Source organism: Pomacea canaliculata, linkage group LG3 (assembly GCF_003073045.1).
Source record: "Pomacea canaliculata isolate SZHN2017 linkage group LG3, ASM307304v1, whole genome shotgun sequence".
NCBI lineage: Eukaryota > Metazoa > Mollusca > Gastropoda > Architaenioglossa > Ampullariidae > Pomacea > Pomacea canaliculata.
The window spans coordinates 9,624,898-9,645,828 of record NC_037592.1 but is presented as its reverse complement, the minus strand read 5'-3'; the positions used below and the strand labels follow the sequence as shown (position 1 = coordinate 9,645,828).

At 40.7% G+C, this 20,931-nt stretch overlaps 2 protein-coding genes across 5 annotated transcripts; both read left to right on the top strand.

The window, feature by feature from the left end:
* Window positions 1–923: 923 nt before the first annotated feature.
* On the top strand, window positions 924–7,253 carry LOC112560449 (retinoic acid receptor beta-like). 3 transcript variants are annotated; one of them, XM_025232317.1, is made up of 8 exons: window positions 924–1,069; window positions 1,551–1,743; window positions 2,430–2,571; window positions 2,820–2,906; window positions 3,027–3,493; window positions 4,004–4,232; window positions 4,592–4,816; window positions 5,133–7,253. In XM_025232317.1, exons 2-8 carry the CDS (start codon window positions 1,570–1,572, stop codon window positions 5,378–5,380), a joined length of 1,572 nt encoding a protein of 523 aa, XP_025088102.1. In that variant the 5' UTR covers window positions 924–1,069; window positions 1,551–1,569; the 3' UTR covers window positions 5,381–7,253. The 3 variants fall into 3 exon arrangements, with proteins under 3 accessions (XP_025088102.1, XP_025088100.1, XP_025088101.1); XM_025232315.1 differs by having other exon boundaries at window positions 4,589–4,816; XM_025232316.1 differs by lacking the exon at window positions 924–1,069 and adding an exon at window positions 1,137–1,345 and having other exon boundaries at window positions 4,589–4,816.
* A 6,452-nt stretch (window positions 7,254–13,705) lies between these two features.
* LOC112560780 lies at window positions 13,706–19,848 on the top strand. 2 transcript variants are annotated; one of them, XM_025232840.1, is made up of 8 exons: window positions 13,706–13,715; window positions 13,940–14,075; window positions 14,422–14,545; window positions 15,191–15,239; window positions 15,808–15,969; window positions 16,259–16,527; window positions 16,973–17,182; window positions 17,618–19,848. In XM_025232840.1, coding segments are annotated over exons 2-7 (789 nt in total). In that variant the 5' UTR covers window positions 13,706–13,715; window positions 13,940–14,073; the 3' UTR covers window positions 17,156–17,182; window positions 17,618–19,848. The 2 variants fall into 2 exon arrangements, with proteins under 2 accessions (XP_025088625.1, XP_025088624.1); XM_025232839.1 differs by having other exon boundaries at window positions 16,973–19,848.
* Window positions 19,849–20,931: the final 1,083 nt, after the last annotated feature.

Here is a 20,931-nt window from a genome sequence, read left to right as displayed (position 1 = left end):
TTTTGAATGTCAAATGAATGCGATGAACAAGAGCACAATGCAAGTAAAAGGATAAGGTGAGAATTAAAAATGATGATCTGAATGATATAGCATGGTAGTGCAATCACCCTCTCTGTTTTTGAAAGTGATATACAGCATCAACATTTAATCCAACTGGAGAAATCCACAGTAAATCACATTCTAGCATTGATGTTAACCAAACTATGCTATAGAATCTTTAGGTGGATAGTATTACATTGTGACAGGTTGCTAAGCAATTAATTTTTTTCTAACCCAACCAGGAATTTAAACTGTTAGGTAACGTATACATTATAGGTAGATATACCCAGCGTCATCAGACTGATGTTCCATCTCCTGTTAGTGTTTAATTTATTGGCGCGGAGCAAGGACAGGAAGCCAAGTGACACCACTGGACGTTTGCAGTAAATGGGAAAAGAAAATTTTCCACCCCACTACAACCTCGCTCGGCCATTAGATCTGTCCTTGGGTTTCTCATATATAGGCCTCTCTCAAATTATTTGCAAGTTTGCTCTGCATAGAAGTTTTTTTTTTAGAAACACTCCTAACATCTTAAAACAGGAAAATAAACTTGCTTTGGAGAAACACACCAAGAAAACAATTGTTTAAACTTTAAACTCCATGATCATGATCGACTTTCCCTTATATGTTGTTTGTTTTCCTGTTCCTCGTATGCCGTCCATGTTGGATAGTTCTTGTTCTTAAGCGCTAAGAGCATGCTCCTTAGGAGTGCGAGTATGAGCTTTACAAATTTTCATTTATTATTATTTATCTTTAGTGGACAAAGCGCACGCGCGCATCACGCATGGAACACACACTCGCATGTTAAACACACACACACACGCGCGCGCATACACGTCGTCTGCATGTCCAAGAGGAGAGCACTCTAAGGGCAGTGACCTATTTCCACTAAGGGCCCGTGCACTGGGAAATACTTTACTGTGCGTGTTGTTCCTGTGTGTGGAGATTAAATGTACATTTGCTTCTAGGTGTTATATTTTTATTTTACGTTCGTGTTATATTTTTCTTTCTTCCTGTTTGAAGATCATCGGTAAGTGTTATGTAGGTAGAGGTTTTTTCGATACATTTTGATTTTGGCATGGGGTCAGTATGGAGAACGTTTACAAGTGGAAATATGGGACAGGCAGAAGTTTCCGACTTTAAAGTTTCTCTCACCTTTATTATGCATGCATAGGCGCGCGCTTGTGTGTGCCTGTGATATAAATATAGAAAAATATAGAATATTAATAAGCAACTGTATGCTGTGTGATAAGGAAATAGGCTAGAGTTGATTACATGTAAAATAAGACGATACAAGTATCAATACGTGAGTATAGTATTGGTTTGTTTCACGGATATTATGTGTTTTAGTAATAATAATGATAAATTTGACATGTTAAATGTGATAAAAACACTGAAAGAATCATCAAACTAAACTGGCTGAAGCAGAAACTGAATAATAAATTGTATAACATGTTTTTACTGTAATATATAAAAAACTGAAGATACAGTTTTGTAAACTGTCATCTTAGACACCAGCATTGCAGCAGAATGAACACAACTCCTCCCAAGAAACGCAGAAAAGGGAACATAGATGAAGATGCTGGCCTGCAGAAACCAGTCCGTACAGCCCCAACCAACACATCCTTGCTTCCTCCATGCCGAGTGTGTCAAGAACCAGGGGCTGGTTTTCATTATGGTGTCAATACTTGTGAAGCATGCAAAGTGAGTGTACATTTTTTTATTGTCACAATGTTTGTTTTAATTTTCCTTGAAGTTTTTATTTTGAATTATATTTTTATTTACGTGTTCTGATTTTGGTAGATTGATTTTGAATAAAAGAAAGCTTGGAAAATCTTTTCCACCTACCCATCTTGTTTTTGTTTTCATGGAAGGAGTTAGCAACTGTGAGAGACTTTTTATGAGTCATTTTATTGTTACTTACGGAAATAGATAGCCTGGTGGTTAGAACAACGGCGTCTACACTCAGTAGCTTAATTCCATATGAGCTGGTTCAGTACTTGTGTGATGCTGCCTATTTTTCTGTAGTTGACCAACCTGTGACAAATGTAACCCCATAGAGAGTTCGGAAAGGTAAGACAGCAAGGGAGAGACAGTCCCTGTCCTTATAGAAGGTGGACATACGGTACACGTGAGGTATCTACACTTGGTAATACCTCGCTCCCCTACAACTGTAAGGTCATAGAACTACCTTTTTCCTTGAACTTACCATTCTTACTTGTTAACAATGGGCATGATTCTTACCCAAGGGAAATTGAGTAGCAACAAGAAAGAAAAACTGTGAAAAGAAATAGAAATATCTGCTAGGGCAGAGAGAAGCATCCTAATGAATCCATCTTAGATGCATTTAAAAAAAAGTAATATTGTTATAATTTTCTGTTGAAAATAAGGGATTCTTCCGTCGAAGTCTCGTCCGTAAGGAAGATTACAAATGTTTGGGTAATGGAAATTGCAACATACATGCAGGAAAAAGAAAAATCTGTCCAAAGTGCCGTTTGGAAAAATGTTTAGCAGTGGGCATGTCCAAAGAAGGTGAGCTAATAGCTAATAGAGGTGATTTGTTTTTATCTGATAAATTTAAAGAAGCATAAATAAAACAGTCATATTGGTAACAAAACATAAAAATGCATCAGTAAGCATTGACACTGATTGATAAATAACTTTAGGTAATAAAAATAGATTTCAAATTTAATAATGCGTAGGAATATTTCCAATAATTAGTTTGCTAAATAATTATCATAAGTTTAGGCGTTGAAGAGACTTTTGTTATTTGTTCACAGCTATCAAAACAGGTCGGTATACACATGCAAAACGTACCCAGGACATACTGGAAGCTAAAAAGGCACTTTCTCCCATGCCTGATGCAGGTACAGAAAGAATTCTTTCAAAAAGTTCTTTACTGGTTTACGTTGTAAGAATGCAGTTTCACTGATAGCTGGAAAACATTTACTGAAATGTGCTCTAATTTCATATATCCTTTATCACAGTTCCCAAGTCTACATTGCAACCAGAAAGCTCAAGCATGTCAACAACAGTATTATCAGGAAGTTTGAATCAGGAGTTTTGTGCGGCCAACGAAGAACAGTCCAGCGATCATGACCTTACCAGGCAGCCTTTTTCTTTGCTCATGACATCTTCTCAGCACAACTTATTGGAAAATCAGGGTCTAGTTGATGAATCATATTTTTCTGCATCCAGTATCTCTTCTACATCATCTCCAGTGTCACATCAGCCAGTAGCAAATGATACACCAAGACTGTCATCACAGGTGTCGCCTTCTTCATTTGCTTCACCACTGTCGTTAGAGTCTGCATTAGGAAGCAACTCAGAAGAATATGGTGAAGGAGAACTGAGCAGAATTATTCATGATCTGATTGAGGTGCATGAACACAATATTTGTCCTGACACGAGGTTCACCCCAGAGGAGGTGTTGGAGGAACAGAAAGCCTGCTATGTGAGTAAGACTTTGAGATGTCTGTTGTGGAAAATTAATAATTACAATGTTTCTAGTACTGTTTCAGGAAGATCTGAAAAGAAATATGACATGGACACATTTAAAATTTTTTTTTTTTCAGCAGACATACTATGTCTAATTTTATGCTTAAGCAAGTTTAAAATGTTCATAAGTCTATTGCAAATATTTTATTTTAATATGAAATTTACTATTATTTTTTCTTGTCTTCGCATTTGATATATTCACTTTAATTTCTATTTTAATATCTTCAGTTTAATTTTTATTTTAATATGCTCACATTGATTTTTTCATCTGCATTCATTCTGTTTTTCACACTACTATATATTATTTTACTCTAGTACATATATTATAATACCAGTTATGAATATTTTACTTGCACTATTGAGACATTATTTTAAATATGTTCAAAGTAACACCTAAATTTAGGTTGAAATTTTTTAAGTACAATAGTAAGAAAACAGATGTAATTAAGCGTTTCTTCCTCTTCAGGAAGCATGCAGACTGAAGGAAGAAATGTTTGGTCCAATGCAAAGACTGTCGAAAGAAGAATACCAGGAGGTGTTCAGGTCAACTGGTCTGGATGTAGATGGACGACAGATGATTTTCAACGATTTGGTTGAAGTCATTGACCTTAGTATTAGACGCTACATCTCTTTTGTCAAGATAATACCAGGATTTTCCAGTCTTACTTTGAATGATCAGATCCGATTAATCAAAGGTTAACATACATCTTTGTATAATATGCTATTGTCTAAAGAGAAAAGACTTGTGAAAGACTTTGAGATTATCTGCAACTGATTTGATATGTCTGAGTTGTATGTCTATAAACAAAATATTATTTTAACTTTTATACACACATCAAAAGTTGATCATTACACTCCTTGTTGCTTTCAAACTCACAAAAGCATCAGTTTTTTTTTTAAACTCACAGTAGCAATGTTTCTAAACTGAGAATGCTAAACATAAGAAATTTTGTCATGGCCTACTAATAGCATTCTTCTTATTAAATCAAGCTTTAATATTTTTTCCTTATCTGTCCTCAAAGTTTTAATTACATTGAAACTCTCTTGTCAGCAGATAATCGATTTGAAAATGCCTTGCTTGGGACTTACCATGCATACAACTGGGATCTGAAGGTGGCAACTATTCGAAGGGGAAAGACTTTTAGCTTGAATGAGATGAACAGCTTGAGTAATGAAACTGTAGGACAGAGACGGTTTGAATGTGCAAATGCCATACAAAAACTGGGACTGTCCCATGAGGAGATGATTCTTTTCAAGGCAGTGGTTGCTGTCACTTCAGGTTAGTGCTCTTTGTTAGTCCAAAATTCTTTCCAAAAAGGCATGAGTAAAGAGCTTAAAATGTTAATGGTGCTGGCCCTTGGCTGGTTGTTTTGTACCAAACCACCAAATGGCAAGCTAAATAGGTGCCACAGAGAAAAAAAAATGCATTTTCTGGATAATCTGAAGGTAACTGATCTGAACTCACAACCCACACTTTTCAAAAATGATTTACCATTCTGTCATTAAACATTTACCTAATGTACTTGTGGAAACCAGATTTCTTAATACACATACACAAGTACTGTCATTTAATATCTGGATTTTGTGTGCCTCAGGTGCTGAAGATTTAGATGAGCCACATAAAGTAAGTGCCATTCAGTGGAAAATGGCAGAGTGCTTGATGCAGTTGTTAAAACGGAACCGGCCAGATCCCAACCTGATGTTTGCACGCATCATGACGACTTTTTGCCACATGCGGTATTTAACTCTAGATCTATACGAGTGGATTAAGACTCGCCCCTTCCATCATTTCACTCAGCTTGGTTGTTACCCTCTTCTGGTGGAATGGTTTTCAACTGTTTAGCTGCTGGTACCTGCTGTGATAGCTTCTGGAACTTGTTGGGCTGAGAAGAAGCCTCCTAAAATATTATTCTCTCCTTGTTGTGCCGACCAATATTATGATGCAGCTACTATTTTTTTAACCATTTTTTTAAAGAGATCCAGAATGTACTGCTGATTTTGGTGCTTGAGTGCTTGGCTGTTACCACTCATCCTAGGGACTGCAAGAGTTTGTAGACAGCAACAGATGTAGTTCTAAGGCCATAAAGCTGTCATGGCAGAGATAGTTTTGGCAAAACTGTTGGTGTAGCAACTCATCACAACTTTCTTCTCTTAGCTGTGGCAAGCAGTGGCTCATAAAATTAGCTATGGACTAGCTATATTACTCCCTCACTCTCAGGAGTGTTTGCACAAATTCCCAGTGCTCGTCTGTAGTCAAGTTTATAACAAACTTTATGCTTAGATTTCATCCTAGACATCCTCTTCCAAAAAAAAAAAAAAATGGAAATGAGACAGTGATAGTCATGACAAGAAATGCTAGTCAAGAAGATGAACTGAAGTATGGAGAGAAATTTAACAGCTGTAATTTGAAGAGGAACTTTCTATAGATTATGATCACGGTGTTGCTGATTCTTGCCAAAAATGAGTAGTTCATTTACTTCCTGACTTGTCAGAAGTTTACTCAGACATGTTTAAAGCACTTAAGGTCCTGAGCTGATGCCAAAGGAGAATCTAATGTATCAATATCTCCCATAATGTTATAAATGTTGTCACTTTTTACATTTTTCTCATTTAAATGGATATATTAAAGTTATATATTGACCTTATAAAACTCACACCACGTTAAGGCTGAATAGATGTCAGGCAAGCATATTCCTCTATTCTGATAGTTTGTTTTGTGTAACCTCAGATAAAGCAGAATCAAAGTAATGTGTTTTAGTCGACCAGCTTCTGGGTTATAGGCTTGACTTGAAAAGTAGTCCAGTCCGCTTGCTGCAGGAACAATGGTATTTTGAAGATTTACAAATTGTAGCTGAACTTTACATATTACTTAACTGTTACCATACATTTAGTTAGGTGATACATTGGTGTGATGTGCATATTATTCTTTTTTTGTGGCTTAATGGGCCAACAATTTTACATTATCAGAAATATCTGACAGTCTAATATAGTTTGTGCCTTATATAATAATATATCCATTCATTGACTGTCTTGTCTGCCATGCTGTGCCTTATGTCAATACCATAAAACCTAATATATAAATTTTGTTCTTTCTACATGTATTGTTAAGGCATGGTGAACATATTTACAAATAAGTGTGAGACTGTTGCTATACAAGCCCTCCTTATTGTTACATTATTATTACAACATGATACAAATATTTTACAATTGTAATTGTTGGAATGGAAGAACAGTTGGTGGGTAGCACTGGATGCTACAGCTCTGGATCAACCTATGTAGCATATGTAAGTTACATTACAGTAAGTAAAGTTTAAATGGCGTAATGATTACAGGGTTTGATGACTACAGTGCAGTTACCATTTTCATTCCCCTACCCTGAATTATCCCCTTATTTTTTCAGTTGTGATAAAGAGCTAATTTACCTTTGTTTGGACTATTGTCTAATAAACAAAATGTTTGTATGGAAAGTTTTCAAAATTTACTGATTACTGACATTCCAAAAAATACGTTCATTATAGTTTTTTAAAGGTACTTTTAGTTGAATGGTGCCTTGGCACAAAAAAGCATTTCACATGTGAAGATTTTTTTTTCAAGTTAACGATCCTTTTTGGAAATATATAGAATCAAAATTGTTTTTTTCCTAAATAGGTTTGTAGAAAAAATTGTGTAGAGTAAAAAGAATTAATGTTTGTGAAGAAGAACATGTTTACCAGAAAGTTTCTTACATTTATTTGTTTTGTGTGGTGTGCTTTTTAAAAGTGTGATTGTAGGTACTTAAGAAATCTACTTGTGGTGCTGTCTGTCATACAATAATGCATTTCATTTATAACAAATCTGCAATTCTATAAGCGCTTACTGCCTAGAAAATGTTGAATGAAGTAGACTTTGTCTAATTTTCAATGGTTTCACCATTGTCTGCATATATTTGCTTTAAATAGCATGCCTTTTGTAGTCACGTCTCTAAAAATAGAAATCATTTGCACAAGACGCGTGATAAACTGCAGAAGTTTTTTTAAAAACTTAATTGAAAGACTGACACGTCAGGCAGTGCGTTGAGCAACCTCTTTAAAGTTCTGTTAAGCGGTTGTTTCAGAAGGGTTGTACGTAAAGAAAACGTTGACAGCGTTGGACTCAAAAGAAATTTTAATGAACCGAGACAGCATGATAAAATCAGGTGGCTGACATTTTCGTTGCGTGTGTAATAAATGTTGAGAGATAGCATCATTCCTAGCTTCTGTAGAACAAAGCAGAAGAAAGTCCAAAGGTCTACCGTGGTGCATTCCCCCCTCCCCCCCTCAAACGGCTTGGGAGAACTCAGTATACAAACCTATCTCCCGAAATTTGAGTAAACGTTTCGATTTCGAGATAAAAGCCTACTAGCATCTGAGAGAGAGTGAGGCAGGGCGAGTATTCATTCAGTTTGGTATCAGCTTTGCAAAGTCATCCGAAAAAAAAAAAACATTTAAAAAGTGATAGTTGTAAGTCCACGCCCGTGCACTCTGTGTGCGTGTGAGAGAGAGAATGGAAGAATGTGCGTTTGAGAGAAAGTGAGGTGGCGTGTGTGTTGAGGGTGGGACGGGGAGATGAAAATAGAGATTAGTTGGAATGTGTGTCACACCAACAATTTGTCCATTCGAGTTCTCTGTGTAGTGTTGTTATCCACCAGCAGGTCGAGCCGTTCAGTCTTTACCTGTCCGGCGAAATGTCGTTTGTCTGACCAGTGAGACATTCTCACTCCTGCACATGTCCTGTCATCGATAACCTTTCAACCATTGCTTAATTTCTCACTGCTGTGGGTGGCCCAGCTACCAGCCAGGTCTACCTGTAAAGTCACCCAGCTGACTACACTTATTTATTTATTTTTTTTTTGTAAACATGTCATCAGCTCCTCCCACTCGCCTTCAAGTGATTTGCACTTTCCGTATGCTTTAGAAGTATCGTTGTTCGTGACATTGAGACTCGAGGGACCCGCGCTGTTGGAGTCCAGTCTATTGTTGTCCCTCTTGAAGTAGACTGTAGACAGCTCTATTGTTGCTGCAGTCGTCAGGCCGGGAGGCATGAGAGAGACTATGGCATTCATTGAGCGAATTATTATTTGAATGCAGCATGCTGTTGTTACGAGCACACCGGACAAGGAAACTCAGGGCCGTCTGACGTCAGACAGGTGAGACAATCAGGGGCGTGGCATCCGCCGACGTCTCCGTGTTGGTTGGTGGTGGTGGTGGTGGTTGGTCTCCGTGTTGTGTGGTGGTTGGTCCTGGAGCGCGAGGTTCATTGTCCTGCACGTGCTGTTTCCTTGTTTGTCGCGCGTGAGCTGAGTTTTCATCTGCTTGTTGTGACTGCTGACGCAACCTTCGGTCAAGTGTGAGAGTTTAGAATATTTATTTTTATAATATATATATTCATTATATACGTTTAAAGATAGATTGACCGTTTGTCATTCTCGATAAGGACAACTCGTTCTTCTGACATGGGTATGAGCCCTTACGTGTGTTTGTTTTTTCTTTGTGAGTGTGTTCAAGCACCTAACCAAAGGACAGAAAATCAAAGATATCTTACTACAGTATTGTTGGGTTCGCCGAGTGCCTTTGGTGTGCTGCCCATATCAGTCACGTGCCCTCATTTTGTGCTCTGTATTGATAAGACTCTGGCTCGAGGCACCACCCAGGTACAATGCAGGCCAGACAAATTAAAAATTCGTTCGCAAACTTAACTGCTGATTTGGTTGGGGGGATGGTTATCAGTAGTCAGGTCTGTAATTCAAAAGTTAGGGTTGGAGTGGGTAGAAAGGGAGACTCGACATTAATAATAGTCAATAACCGAAACAATTGTGAAGGTCAGCCGGTGTCAAGTTTGGAAAAGATTGGCACAAACCACTGGAGTATCGCAAGGAAACCAAGTCGCTGTGCTGTCAGCAAGTCTGAAGTATTCTCATCGTCGACGTGTTGCTGTCATCGAGTCGATGTGTCATCACTTTGTCCATTTGTTGTCACCTAGTCAACGTGCTGTCACCAAGTCTACCTGTTGCTGTAATTTCGACGATTTGTTACTGTAAGTGGAGTGAAAGAGGGTTTGTGTAGCTACCGGTTAGTGAAAGATTCACAAGCTGTGAATATACCTATACTATACTTATGACTTTACGTGCCAGGTCCTTTTATCTGCATTTACCGTTTTTATGTGTTTCTTTTAATTAATTAGCTTATGTCACAACATATCCTTTGAAAAGAAATCGAGCCAGCGGTTTCTGCGCTACCACCAGTCACCATAACTTACTTTCAGATGAAAACTAAGTTTTACTTGCTGCGAATAAAGCGTCTTTTATGAAAATTATTTTTTTTAGTAAAATTCTTTACGAATTCCATTCATTTACAAATCTTATTAAATTACCACATTTCTTAGACTGCTCGAGACCGATAGAAATGGGCAGCGATGCTGACCTGATCTGCAAAAATGTCCCTCAGCATGCAGCCATGTGATGATGCGTCACCAGGACGTCAGCCAGCGCTGCGTGTCATCGACGTCACCCATGGCCCCGGTCGCCGTCTTCTTTATAAGGCTGGTCAGCTTACGTCACTGTTACTGTTCACGGTGGACAGCATGGGCGGCAGCACGACCTCTGTATAAAGTTATTTGTAAACGCTGCTGGCTACAATCGTCCATCCTCCCAGCCCCCAGTCCGCATGGCACGTCCTCGACACGCGTTACTGTCAGACGTCCTCCTCCTCGCCTCGTGCGTAGGTAGGAGTAAGTGCGGTCAGTCACATCTGCCGTCACCATGGGAGCAGAAACATGGATTATTTGCTACGTGTTGGAGATTTGGATTTTCTGCCAGAGTAAGTAAAGCGCCTACTGTTGGTGACAGAGTAAGTAGCTTGGCCTGTAGGTGGCAGTGTAAGTACAAAACATCACTTTACATACTGAAAGTGTTTGTGTTTTGAGAGGACACTTGTTAGACAATCAAAGTTTCATCTCTTTGAAGCACAAGCGACAGCGGTTACAATTACTTTTTGAAATATATGTGTGTGTATGAGAGCATGCGGTATGTTTGCATAATTGCGTGTTTGTGTGTTCGCATCAAGAAAAGTATTCGCTAGACTTCTCCATTTTCTGTCGCTAAATTTGCCGTCTCTGCTTATCGAATCGCTTCAGACTTATAAGTAGCTGCAATCCCCTTGCTGTACGACACTATAAGTTTGTGTCGCGTCGCTGCACGGCAATGCACGCAGTTCCATGGCACGCTGTATGACTCCAAACGTGCTTTATCTCAATTGCTGCCACCCAGTACCTGGTGTAGTCCAGTGGAATCGAAAGTTGAATGTAAATCAATTTAGCACCTGTATAAACATCACAGCGCAAGACCAACAAAAAATATTGTTAAAAAAAAAACATAAGAAAGTGAAATATTAAAACGCTAGGTACACACTATAGTGCACAAAACGCACGTCATCAACAACCGGGAAAAATGCACAAGAAATACGAATTAAATAGCAAAATGAAAGACAAAAGAATCTGAAACATGAAAAAAATGCTCTAGAAAGTATTGACTAATGATATATATTCTGCGTCTTCCTCTCCAGCTCTCGTCGTGGGTGAAGACCAGTTACTTTTGCCATGGTTGAGCGTTGTCAGACCTACTGCCTTCAGACACCCGGGGTGGCTCCCGAGTACTTCGTAGATGTCCTGGTGGTCACAGACGCACCGCTATATACCACGTATGTAAAATTGTGTACAGTATTTTATACAGTGCTATGTGTTTGTTTGTTTGTGGTACAGTAAACCAAGCTTCGTTATTTATATGGGCATACGTGTTTATCATGTTTACTCTCCACTGGTATATTTCATTTTCCTATACAAGTATTTTGAATGGATATGTATCATTGTTGATAAATTTTAGTAGACAGCTGTCGTGAAAGCTCAGTATTTGTATGTGTGTGTTTAGGTGGTTTGGGCGAACTGCTGCAAGAGGCGATCTGACCAAAAGAGAAACCACTCTGCAGGACATAAAACAATACTTCACGCTTGTTGTGGCCGGAGTAAGTAGATAAATATATAAATAGGTTATTTAATATATTTTAAGCTTTAAGTATAATCAGATCATGTAACTGGTAGCCAGAGACATACTGTCATACTTACTCCCAGTCTGGCTCACTGTTTTCAATATTCCTTTCTCGGATCTTGAAATATTATTCATAAGCCGAGGCAATGAATGCTTCTGTCCTCCAGGTAGACGCTCGTTACAAAACCCTACAAAAGTACAACACCGACAACACCAACAACTGGAACCTGACAGTGAGGCCTGTGGGATTTTTCATCGCGGAGGTAAATACCGTAAAAAGAGGAATCTGGATCGGGATGCATGAAGGTCTGTTTCAGTTTTCGTATACATAAACATGCTTTTAGTTCACACTGACCTTGCGGAATTTACGGAACATGCTGTGTATGGAAAAGCAATACGATAACTGATGTAACCCTTCATTAAACCACTGAAAACATCAGACATCAACATTACACCACTTGTCAGCATTCAGCTCACCATCCCTTCCCCCTCCTCACACTACGCCCCTTGGTGGCTATACTGACTCGAGGCTGACCTTCTCCTCAGACCCTGACGTCTCTACCTGGACGGAGCGGGCGCGGGAGCCTGGTGGAGGTGGCCAGGTGGACGCCCGCCGCGCTCTTGCAGAACCTCAGCCGATGGGTAGCGACGACCGCGGGTCTTCCTGCACACGACCACACCATGCTCTTTACAGGGTCAGGTTTTTTCTTTCTCACCCCTTCTCTCCCTCCCACTATCTCGTAACATAGTGAATTTTGTCTTTATTTTACCTTGAGTCAGGAGCTATGTCTTGAGATGGATTTGATCGATCAGTGATTACACGAGCTTCTGATGGAGCTGAGGTCAGCATTTGAAAGCCTTCTATTTCTGTATTGCCAAATCTTGAGTCTGATTCTGACAAGTTGTTTATTTGACCGTTACATAAGACTTTGTCGGACAATCACTATTGTGTAGTGTAGTTATGTATGGAACGTATGTCAGGCCGATTGTGATATCCAGGTAGGACCTAGTACAGCTGCGTGTGTATACAGTGTGCGGTTCGTATTCCAGCCAAGCTGAACTACTTACTATATATATCTTTGCGGTTGTTTTCCAGGTACGACCTTGTCACCGACGATTCTGGAGTGTTGTTTCCTTATACAGTAGGTAAGATGTTATTTTTTATCCTTGAGGTTTACCAATATTTGACAGATTCGTGATTTTAGTGTAGTTTGGCGAGAAATAGTTTCCTTCAGCTGTCGGCACGTTGACGGTGTGTTTTTTCAGGGCGTGCAGGCGTGGCCACCATGTGCCGAGGTGGGGGGTGGAGCTCATCTGTGATGGAGGACCGAGGGGGCTTTCAGAGCATTTTGACAGCGGCACACGAACTCGGCCACAGGTAATCTACACCGACAAGAATTCTTCATTGCCAGCTTCTTGACTGGCATCACTTGTGCAGCTGTCTTCCAGTTTCGTGCTCATTGCTCATTCCTATTTTTTGCATGCTGCCATATTTATTTGGAACCGAATATGTTTCAGTATATATGTATATCTGAACCTTTGTGCATATGTGCGTATACATGTTTTCTTTGTTACCGTATATGCTTTTCTTCATGGATTGATGCAAGTCTTGAGTGAGAGTTTAGTGGTGAGATTTTCAAAATGTTTTCTAATTATTTCATTAATTCACTAGTAAAAAATCATTAACTAGCTGGGTTGCCCAGGTAATCTGTCTCGCAAGCTCTCCCAGCTGTGATTTTATTGTCAGCTTTGGATCTGCGTCTTCATTTTAAGTCAATCTTAGTGAGTAATTGACATGCCTGGCCTGAGTACAGCTAGATGATCACCTTTATCCTTTCACCTGCTGCCCTCTTGATCCCTTTCTCATTGTATGCACGGGAAATAACCCACATCGCCACACTTTGCATTATTTACATTACTGTAAGTATAGAATATGTGAATTCTATTCACAGTCTTGCCGCAGAGCATGACGGAACAGGAAACACGTGCAGTGCAGCAGACCGTTACCTCATGGCCGGAACTACGTCACGAGTGACGCCTCAGAACCTGCGTCATCCCTGGTTTTTCTCCCCTTGCTCGGCTACAGAGATTTCCACTTCGTCAATCGCATCTTGATTACTCCGTGAGTCGAGAATGATCTTTCTTCTTAAATTTACATTGAGCAGGAGTTACTTGCTTTGTTTCAAAGCGTGAAATAGACTGATTTATCTTGACCTGAGATGGAATCAGGATTTATTTATTTTACTTGTACATAAGTCAGGAATTATCTGTCATGATTTCACCGCGAGTTGGGAGCAACCTGTTGTCAGGAAGCCAGTGAATGCATGTGTGTGTGTGTCCGTGTAGGGGTATTCGCAACTGCCTGCTGACGGCGCTTCCACAGGTTGCGGTTCCAGATATCATTGGAGTGGTAGCAGGTCAATTGTACGACCCCAATCAGCAGTGTCAACACATGTACGGTCCTCTGTCCCGGTACTGCCATGTGAGTATCTGTCTCGATACTGCTAAATGAGTAGTTGCTCTGATACTGGCATAAATAAAACTGTCGGTGAATAGACATGCTAGTGAAAGTTCACTAGTTAACAACAGGAAAATTTTATTGTGTCAATGAGTCCTAATTATCAATACCAGTCTAGTTCTATCAGGTATTTATTTATAGGAATATTTCTTTGATCGATAGCTTGATTACACTGTCATGGTTAATTAACCAATTAGATTTGACATTTATACGAGCATGTACTCGTCCTTCCATCTAAATCTGGTTAAAAGTCTGTTGTACAAGATGGCTTTTAATTAACTGACCAATCAATTCCCTTATGTGGCAAAAGGGGGGAAATTTTGGCGACATCAGTGACATCTGTACGTCCATGTTTTGCCTGTCGCCCAACAACACGAGGCGAGACTTTGCTTCCAGCATCACGCGGCGCCGGGCACCAGCTGTGGGATGGCCGGGTAAACTTTTGTAAACCATGAGACACTGATAAACGTCTGAAAATATGGAAAGAGGGGTAGCTTTTGTACAGTTAAGTACACCAGTAATGATGCAAATAAATGAAGGTGGTCTGCCATTTTTTAAGGGTAATTTTCGAAAGCCCAAATTGAGAGTAGCGACTAGGTGAGTGTAGCGAAGTGCGACAGCAGTCAAAGGGAAAAAATCAAAAGTACTTTATTGAGACAGTATGCAAGAGTTATTTCCCATATATCATTCTCCAGAAAGAATACTGGGGACAAAATGATTTTAGTAACTAAATGGTGAATGTGAAAGAAAATCAGCGCAGGCAGAGAATGCTGTGGAATTGAAACAGCATAAATCTATGAATCAGCAACAATTTATATTGTTACATAAAGCGATAGATCGTAACACGCCTTTTTCAGTTATTTAGTGGAATAAATTTACTATACTAAAGATAATGCTTACCCAAGAATGTACAGACCTAAGCAAAATGATCAGTTCACAGCCAAAGCGTTTGAGAAGTTAGCATAAATACGTGTACCAGAGAACATCAGCGGACATTTCGGTGTAACATAAAGAAATAAATTTTATTAGTTTATGCTTTTATCTGTACTTTTTTTCAACGGAATTTGTTTTTGTCTTAGTGGTGTGAAGCCGGGGAGTGCGTTTCTAATGCGAGGGCGCCAGTAATCGGTAAGTTGTAGAGATGGAAGTCAAACGTTTGGGGTAGAATATGATAGAAGATTTAAGTGAACAAATTAATATCTGAAATATTGTTGAAGGCATTTAATGATCTCAGATCTCTCTCTGCTGCCCCTCTCTATCTCACTACCTCACATCCTATCATGAGCTTTCGTCCCTGTGACTACGGCACAATTTTCTCAGTGTCCATTTAGTAAACGTTTGCTTTCGGTAAAATATTTTGAAATTATGCATCTAGTTAACAAAGCCATTAACAGCTTCACGAATGAGGTAAAAGTTGCCGAAGAAAGATTGAGCACATCAGATTGAAAGTTTCTAGAAGATAGCAAAATATTTGATTGTTGACATTTAGTCACATAGCAGTTGTGTGCTAAAGACATGATTTAATTCACAAACGCGCATCTGTACTAAGGGCATGATGTTCTACAAACAATCTGTTTAGTATAGGCACGATGTTTTCCTAAAACTTCCTGTGTACTAAAGGTATGTTTTGCACACAAACAAATCTCCGCACCAACAAACAACTTTGTGCTAAGAATGTGATGTGATTTTCGCACAGGCTCGTGTCCTTTCGGCGACCAGCTGGTGCGGATCAACGGACAGGAGTGTCGGCGGGCAGTGGCCGCTCGTCCCGCCCTCTGCAACAACGCCAGAGTGCGACAGATCTGCTGCGGCACGTGCAGAGCGCCGCGCTCCCAAGCGGCGGGAATCGGCATCCCTGGTCAGTAGTCTGTAGACGGGACAGAATGTCCAGTAGCCTCAGCAGCCTAACAAGAGTAAAAGGCATAGAACTGTAAGATGCTTCGCGGGTAGGGAGCTTGGTGGTGTCATTGGCTCGCCAGAGCAATACGTTAGCGGGACAGTTTTTGTGTCTTGACCCATTTCCGAAAAAAACTCATGGAACAGCAATATTCAGATTGGCTTGTTCCTCTGGAAGGATCGGATTTTTAACGAGTAAAGATGACCACCTGATGTCTGCTGTTCTCTGGTCGCAACTCGGTGACGTGCAGGTTGTCCGGTTGGCGATGGCGTTCCAGGCTGTCGCGCTGACCTCTGCCAGTCACTCGGCCATGACGGGACGCCGTACGCACGCGACTGCTGCGGAACGTGCCGCTTCAACCCAACGCAGTGGACGTGCACAGACGCGGCAGGGGGCGTGGACGGTGTTCAGTGCAACCAGGCCATTCTGAGGGTGGAGTTCAAGGCTGTTACAACACGACCTTGGCTTTTGTGTGCTGTGCCAGCTGTCAGGAACAGCGTGACGACCGTTTCCCCAGAGGTAAGATAGGACAGGTAGTAAGTCTTAAGATGAAAGTGGAATACACTAAATACAGTGAAATAGCGAGAGACCAGCATCATCAGAAGAAATGGGATTTTAATGGCAATGAAAAGTAACAGATTGAAGAAGAAGCTGACGATGTTGGAAAAATGAGAAATAAAGAAGAAAAGGAATGAGAAAAAATAAATAGAGAAACAAAGATAAAAGAAAGAAAAAGGAAATAGACAAAGGTAGAAAAATAAAAAAGAAGAGAAATGTGTGAGGAAGATGAGAAAGAAAATGAAAGAAAAGTTAGAAATAACACGAATGGAGAATCATGTTTTCTGGAATCGGGTTCAAGCGTGTCTGGTGTTGAAGCTCCTTTGTGAAGGACTTTGTGTACAGTGCCACACAGCACGTCACCGCATGGCTGATTTCTTGTCCTCCCTTTCCCTTGTTACTCCAGGCTGCGAGTACGGTAACGCCGTCCCACGGGAGTGCACCGACCTCCCCCCCAAGGACGAGCCATGCACCTCCCAGCAGCGACAGCTGTGCTGTGGCTCTTGCTTCACCTCCGATAATCTTGCGAGCGGAAGTGGAAAGACCTGGCGGCCATCTTTCTTCGTCGCGCTGCTGGCCGTTGCCTTAGATCTTGCCATCAGTCGCTGTCATGTCGGCCATTCATCGAAAGCTTCGCTAAGCTAGAAACTTACGTCGATTGTGGACCTTGTCGGCCCATCTCTGCTTCTACCTCCCTCCAGGGGCCGAAGTTATAAAGCAAGTCGTTGGCCTGGGGCGACATGGGAAATTTAAGGGAAAACGTCTTATTTCCGAAATTATACAGCAGTACCCAGATCCTTCGGTAGAGGCGGCAGCAGCAGTACGCTGGACACTGGTCCGTGTGATGAACTGACGGTGACAAAAGAATCTCAGGCGCGGGGCTTGGGGTGGTTGCCCTAGTCGCTTTATAATTTTGGAAATAAGACGCTTTTCCTTGAGTTCCCCTTGTTACACAGAGCTACGACTTACCCTCGCTTCATAACTGCCGTCCCTCAACCGTCTTCGTCACGTTACCGTGACATGTTTAGTTTCTTTTCAGTGTGGCAAGAAGGCCATCGAAGGACCCGGTTATTGGTGTTACTTTGATTTATTCTTTCTCATTGGTGTTTGTGAGAGAAAGGAAGAAGAATCCTGTAACGCCTTATCTTATTGTCTGTCTTCTCCACTGCGAGACCGCGGGGCAGGGTTCAAGTCTCACACGTATCTACATGGATGGCTTTAGCTTGATTGTGGAAGAGCATGAATCTAAAAGCACAAAAAATGAACTTTGCCTCGTTAATATAGTTTTCTGGTAGTTTGACCAGTTCAGGGCTTTGATATCAGGGACTGTTTTTTAATACTTTAAAAAATAATCGTGCGAATGCTTATAAGGAAACAAAATATGAGTATGTATATATAGTGTGTGTGTGCGTGTGTATGTGTATACGCGTGCATGTATGTTCATCGAATACTGGTGTTGCACATTTGCATGTAGGCGGCTGTTAATGTAGGATTATTGTTTTGATGACGAAGATGATGAAGATGAAGATTAAGAAGAGACAGTATAAAGTATGTTTAAAATATATTAATAGACCTTTTTAGTCGTACTTCTTATTAGGTTATATCATGTAAAGTCTTCCAAAATGTGCGCCTTTTAAATTGCTCTTAATCTCCACCCAATATATATATATTTATTTAAAAATATACATTATGTATTTATATATACTCAATTGTTTTGATCAGTTTGTATTCTGGCATCATGTTTATTAAAATGTTACGCTGCATCTTAACAGACAAGAGTTCTGCTCATAAAGATTTATTACGATTGTTAAGGATGTTTCTGTTTGTTTAACCTTTTGTATTGGCATCATTTGAAACAATTAAGAAGACTACGTTTGACGATGGCGGGCGTTTTGGTGATAATATGTCTTTCCATGATGTCACCGGCCTTCCATGTCCGTAAGTCAGTGGCAGCCTGAAGGAAGTCTCCTTGGGTTGACAACGTACACAACTCTGTATTCGCCATCTTAGCAAAGTCACACTGAAAGTTCATCCACCATCGCCTCAACACTGAAGGAGCGCCGCACTAGTCGGTAATCAGGTGGGAGATCTTTCAGACAACAATGGGCTTTCTTCAAGATGCACACTGTCGCCTCTTGCATCTCAGAAGGAGGTCGGACATCGAGGTGGACATCGAGGAACTGGATGGCGACTGATCGTTTCTTGCAGGCTTGCTCTCCACTTCTCGAGACGGACCTGAGTGGCGAGTCTTGTTAGCTGCTGCGACTACCCAGGTCCCCCGACGACCGGTCGGCCGATAGGGTGGGGGCGGCGACAGGTCCCCCTGACGACTGGTACCGGCAGATCAGCTTTTATGATGATCAGATAGTACGTCAAGGAATGATGATTAATGATCATGATGATGATCATGATGATGATGACGGCTTGAAAACTTCCTGTCAAAGAATTTGCTTTATACCCTGAAATAATAAAAGAATACCAATCGAGACGATCTTTACTGATCCGTCCTAATCCATCGTTACAAAAGGATTCATTCACCATTAACAGTTATGTAGGATATGCCAACCTACAACGGTGTTTGCTAAAACATGAAACGTAACGGTCAGGTATCTTGTTACAGATGTAACTCCCCCATCCCCCTAAAAAAAAATCAGGCGCATGGCCGACACAATAAGCCAGTTAATAAACGGGTATCAAACACTTGAAGGTACCCGCCATCAGAACCTCGCAGCTATGATGCATTAAACTTGGCGTTGCATGCACCATTCAAATACCGCGGTGAAAGTTATTTTTCATGATCTTCTGTCGACTGCTTTTGTTCCTACTGGAGCCCACGGAGATGGCACTTAAATGTTTTCTAAATGTGATAAGGGGAAGACCGCGTTATTTCCCATTTAACTCGCGCAGCCATTGCAAGATCGGAGGCTGATTGTGCAAACTTGTTTTATGGCACATCCGGTGATAACGCTTTCGATGATATCATCAATGCCTGCTGCAGTAGACTGTGGTGCGGAGCTGTGGGGAAACAAAGTGTAATAAGCACTTTGGTGAATTGGGGATCTTGGGAATATAACCATGGGGGACACTGAGACTGGGGTTTTACATGTCAAAATTAAAACGTGGAGGAACTTGAATGGCAGCTAATATAGAGGAAGCCATTAATTTCCCGCTTTATCGCAGAAGGTAGTTTTATTTTGGGCATTGTAATAATTGTCAAAATAATAACATAATAAATTGGACTGATGTAAAATTAACATACTTATAAGCTAACAAATAAAGACATAATTCACATAAAACATTTATTCCGACACAGGCCAACACTTTATCAAGGATCGTGAAAAACGGTGTTAAAAAAGAAATTACTGTAGAACTTTGTTAGAATTATTTAGACATTATCTTCAAATTTAAGTGGATTAAGTGAGCAGACAATTTATCTGGCAAAGCATTAAAGAGCATTTGTAGAAGTCAGGAAACTAAGAACATTGAAGCAGACATCATCATCGTCATGATGTCGGCAAACAAATGTGAAGAGACACATAAACACACATAAATACAAGACAGAAAAAGGGAAACACGCAGCTGGAGGATCAACAAAGGTAAGGAGTCACTTTGAGGGGAAAAGATGGAGTCTAAGGGTGAGAGCTGGACAACTGGAACTCGATGGACACAACATTTCTCAGCAAAAAACCAGCAATAAAAGTGCTCACGAACCCCAAACTCTCAGGTGCATGTTTTAAAGTGCATTTCTTACAGACAACAGAGCTGACAGCAGAGCAACCCATGATCAAATTTTGGGCAACGACACCGGGTGCTTCAGCTCGATAGCGATCTGGCAAACTCATGGCACATCGAGGGCAGGTCGAGGTTGAGGTCACAAAACACGTTTACACGAGGTTTACACTCGCCTTCGTGCGATGAAGTGTACAAGTTCAACAACTGCTCCTAAATTCACTTCACACGCCATGGTTATCGAACTCCCTTCCGTCCTGAACACAGCTCACTAAGTGGTGGAATCATTCACAGAGACAAGGGTGGTGGTGGTGGTGGTGGTGATGGTGGTGGGGTGGGAAGTCCGCGTCTCCTGTACATCGGTGGGGTAACGATATTCCCCAGACAAAAGAGAAGATAATAACAGATGGCTTTCCTCAGGAACGTCGCATTTGATTGCCTCGCTTTGTCATTGATGCATTGAGCGCCACCTGTGAAACGACTTGCAGATTGTGGCGGCACTTCCGGCTGTCGCTGCTTTCCCACCTTTCATTGGTGTCGCCACCGCATCTTGTGACTGCACCGCGTCTACGTCACTTCTAAAAATAATGTTTGATGAAAGATGTGGTCAACGGCTAATAAAGAACAAAGATAATC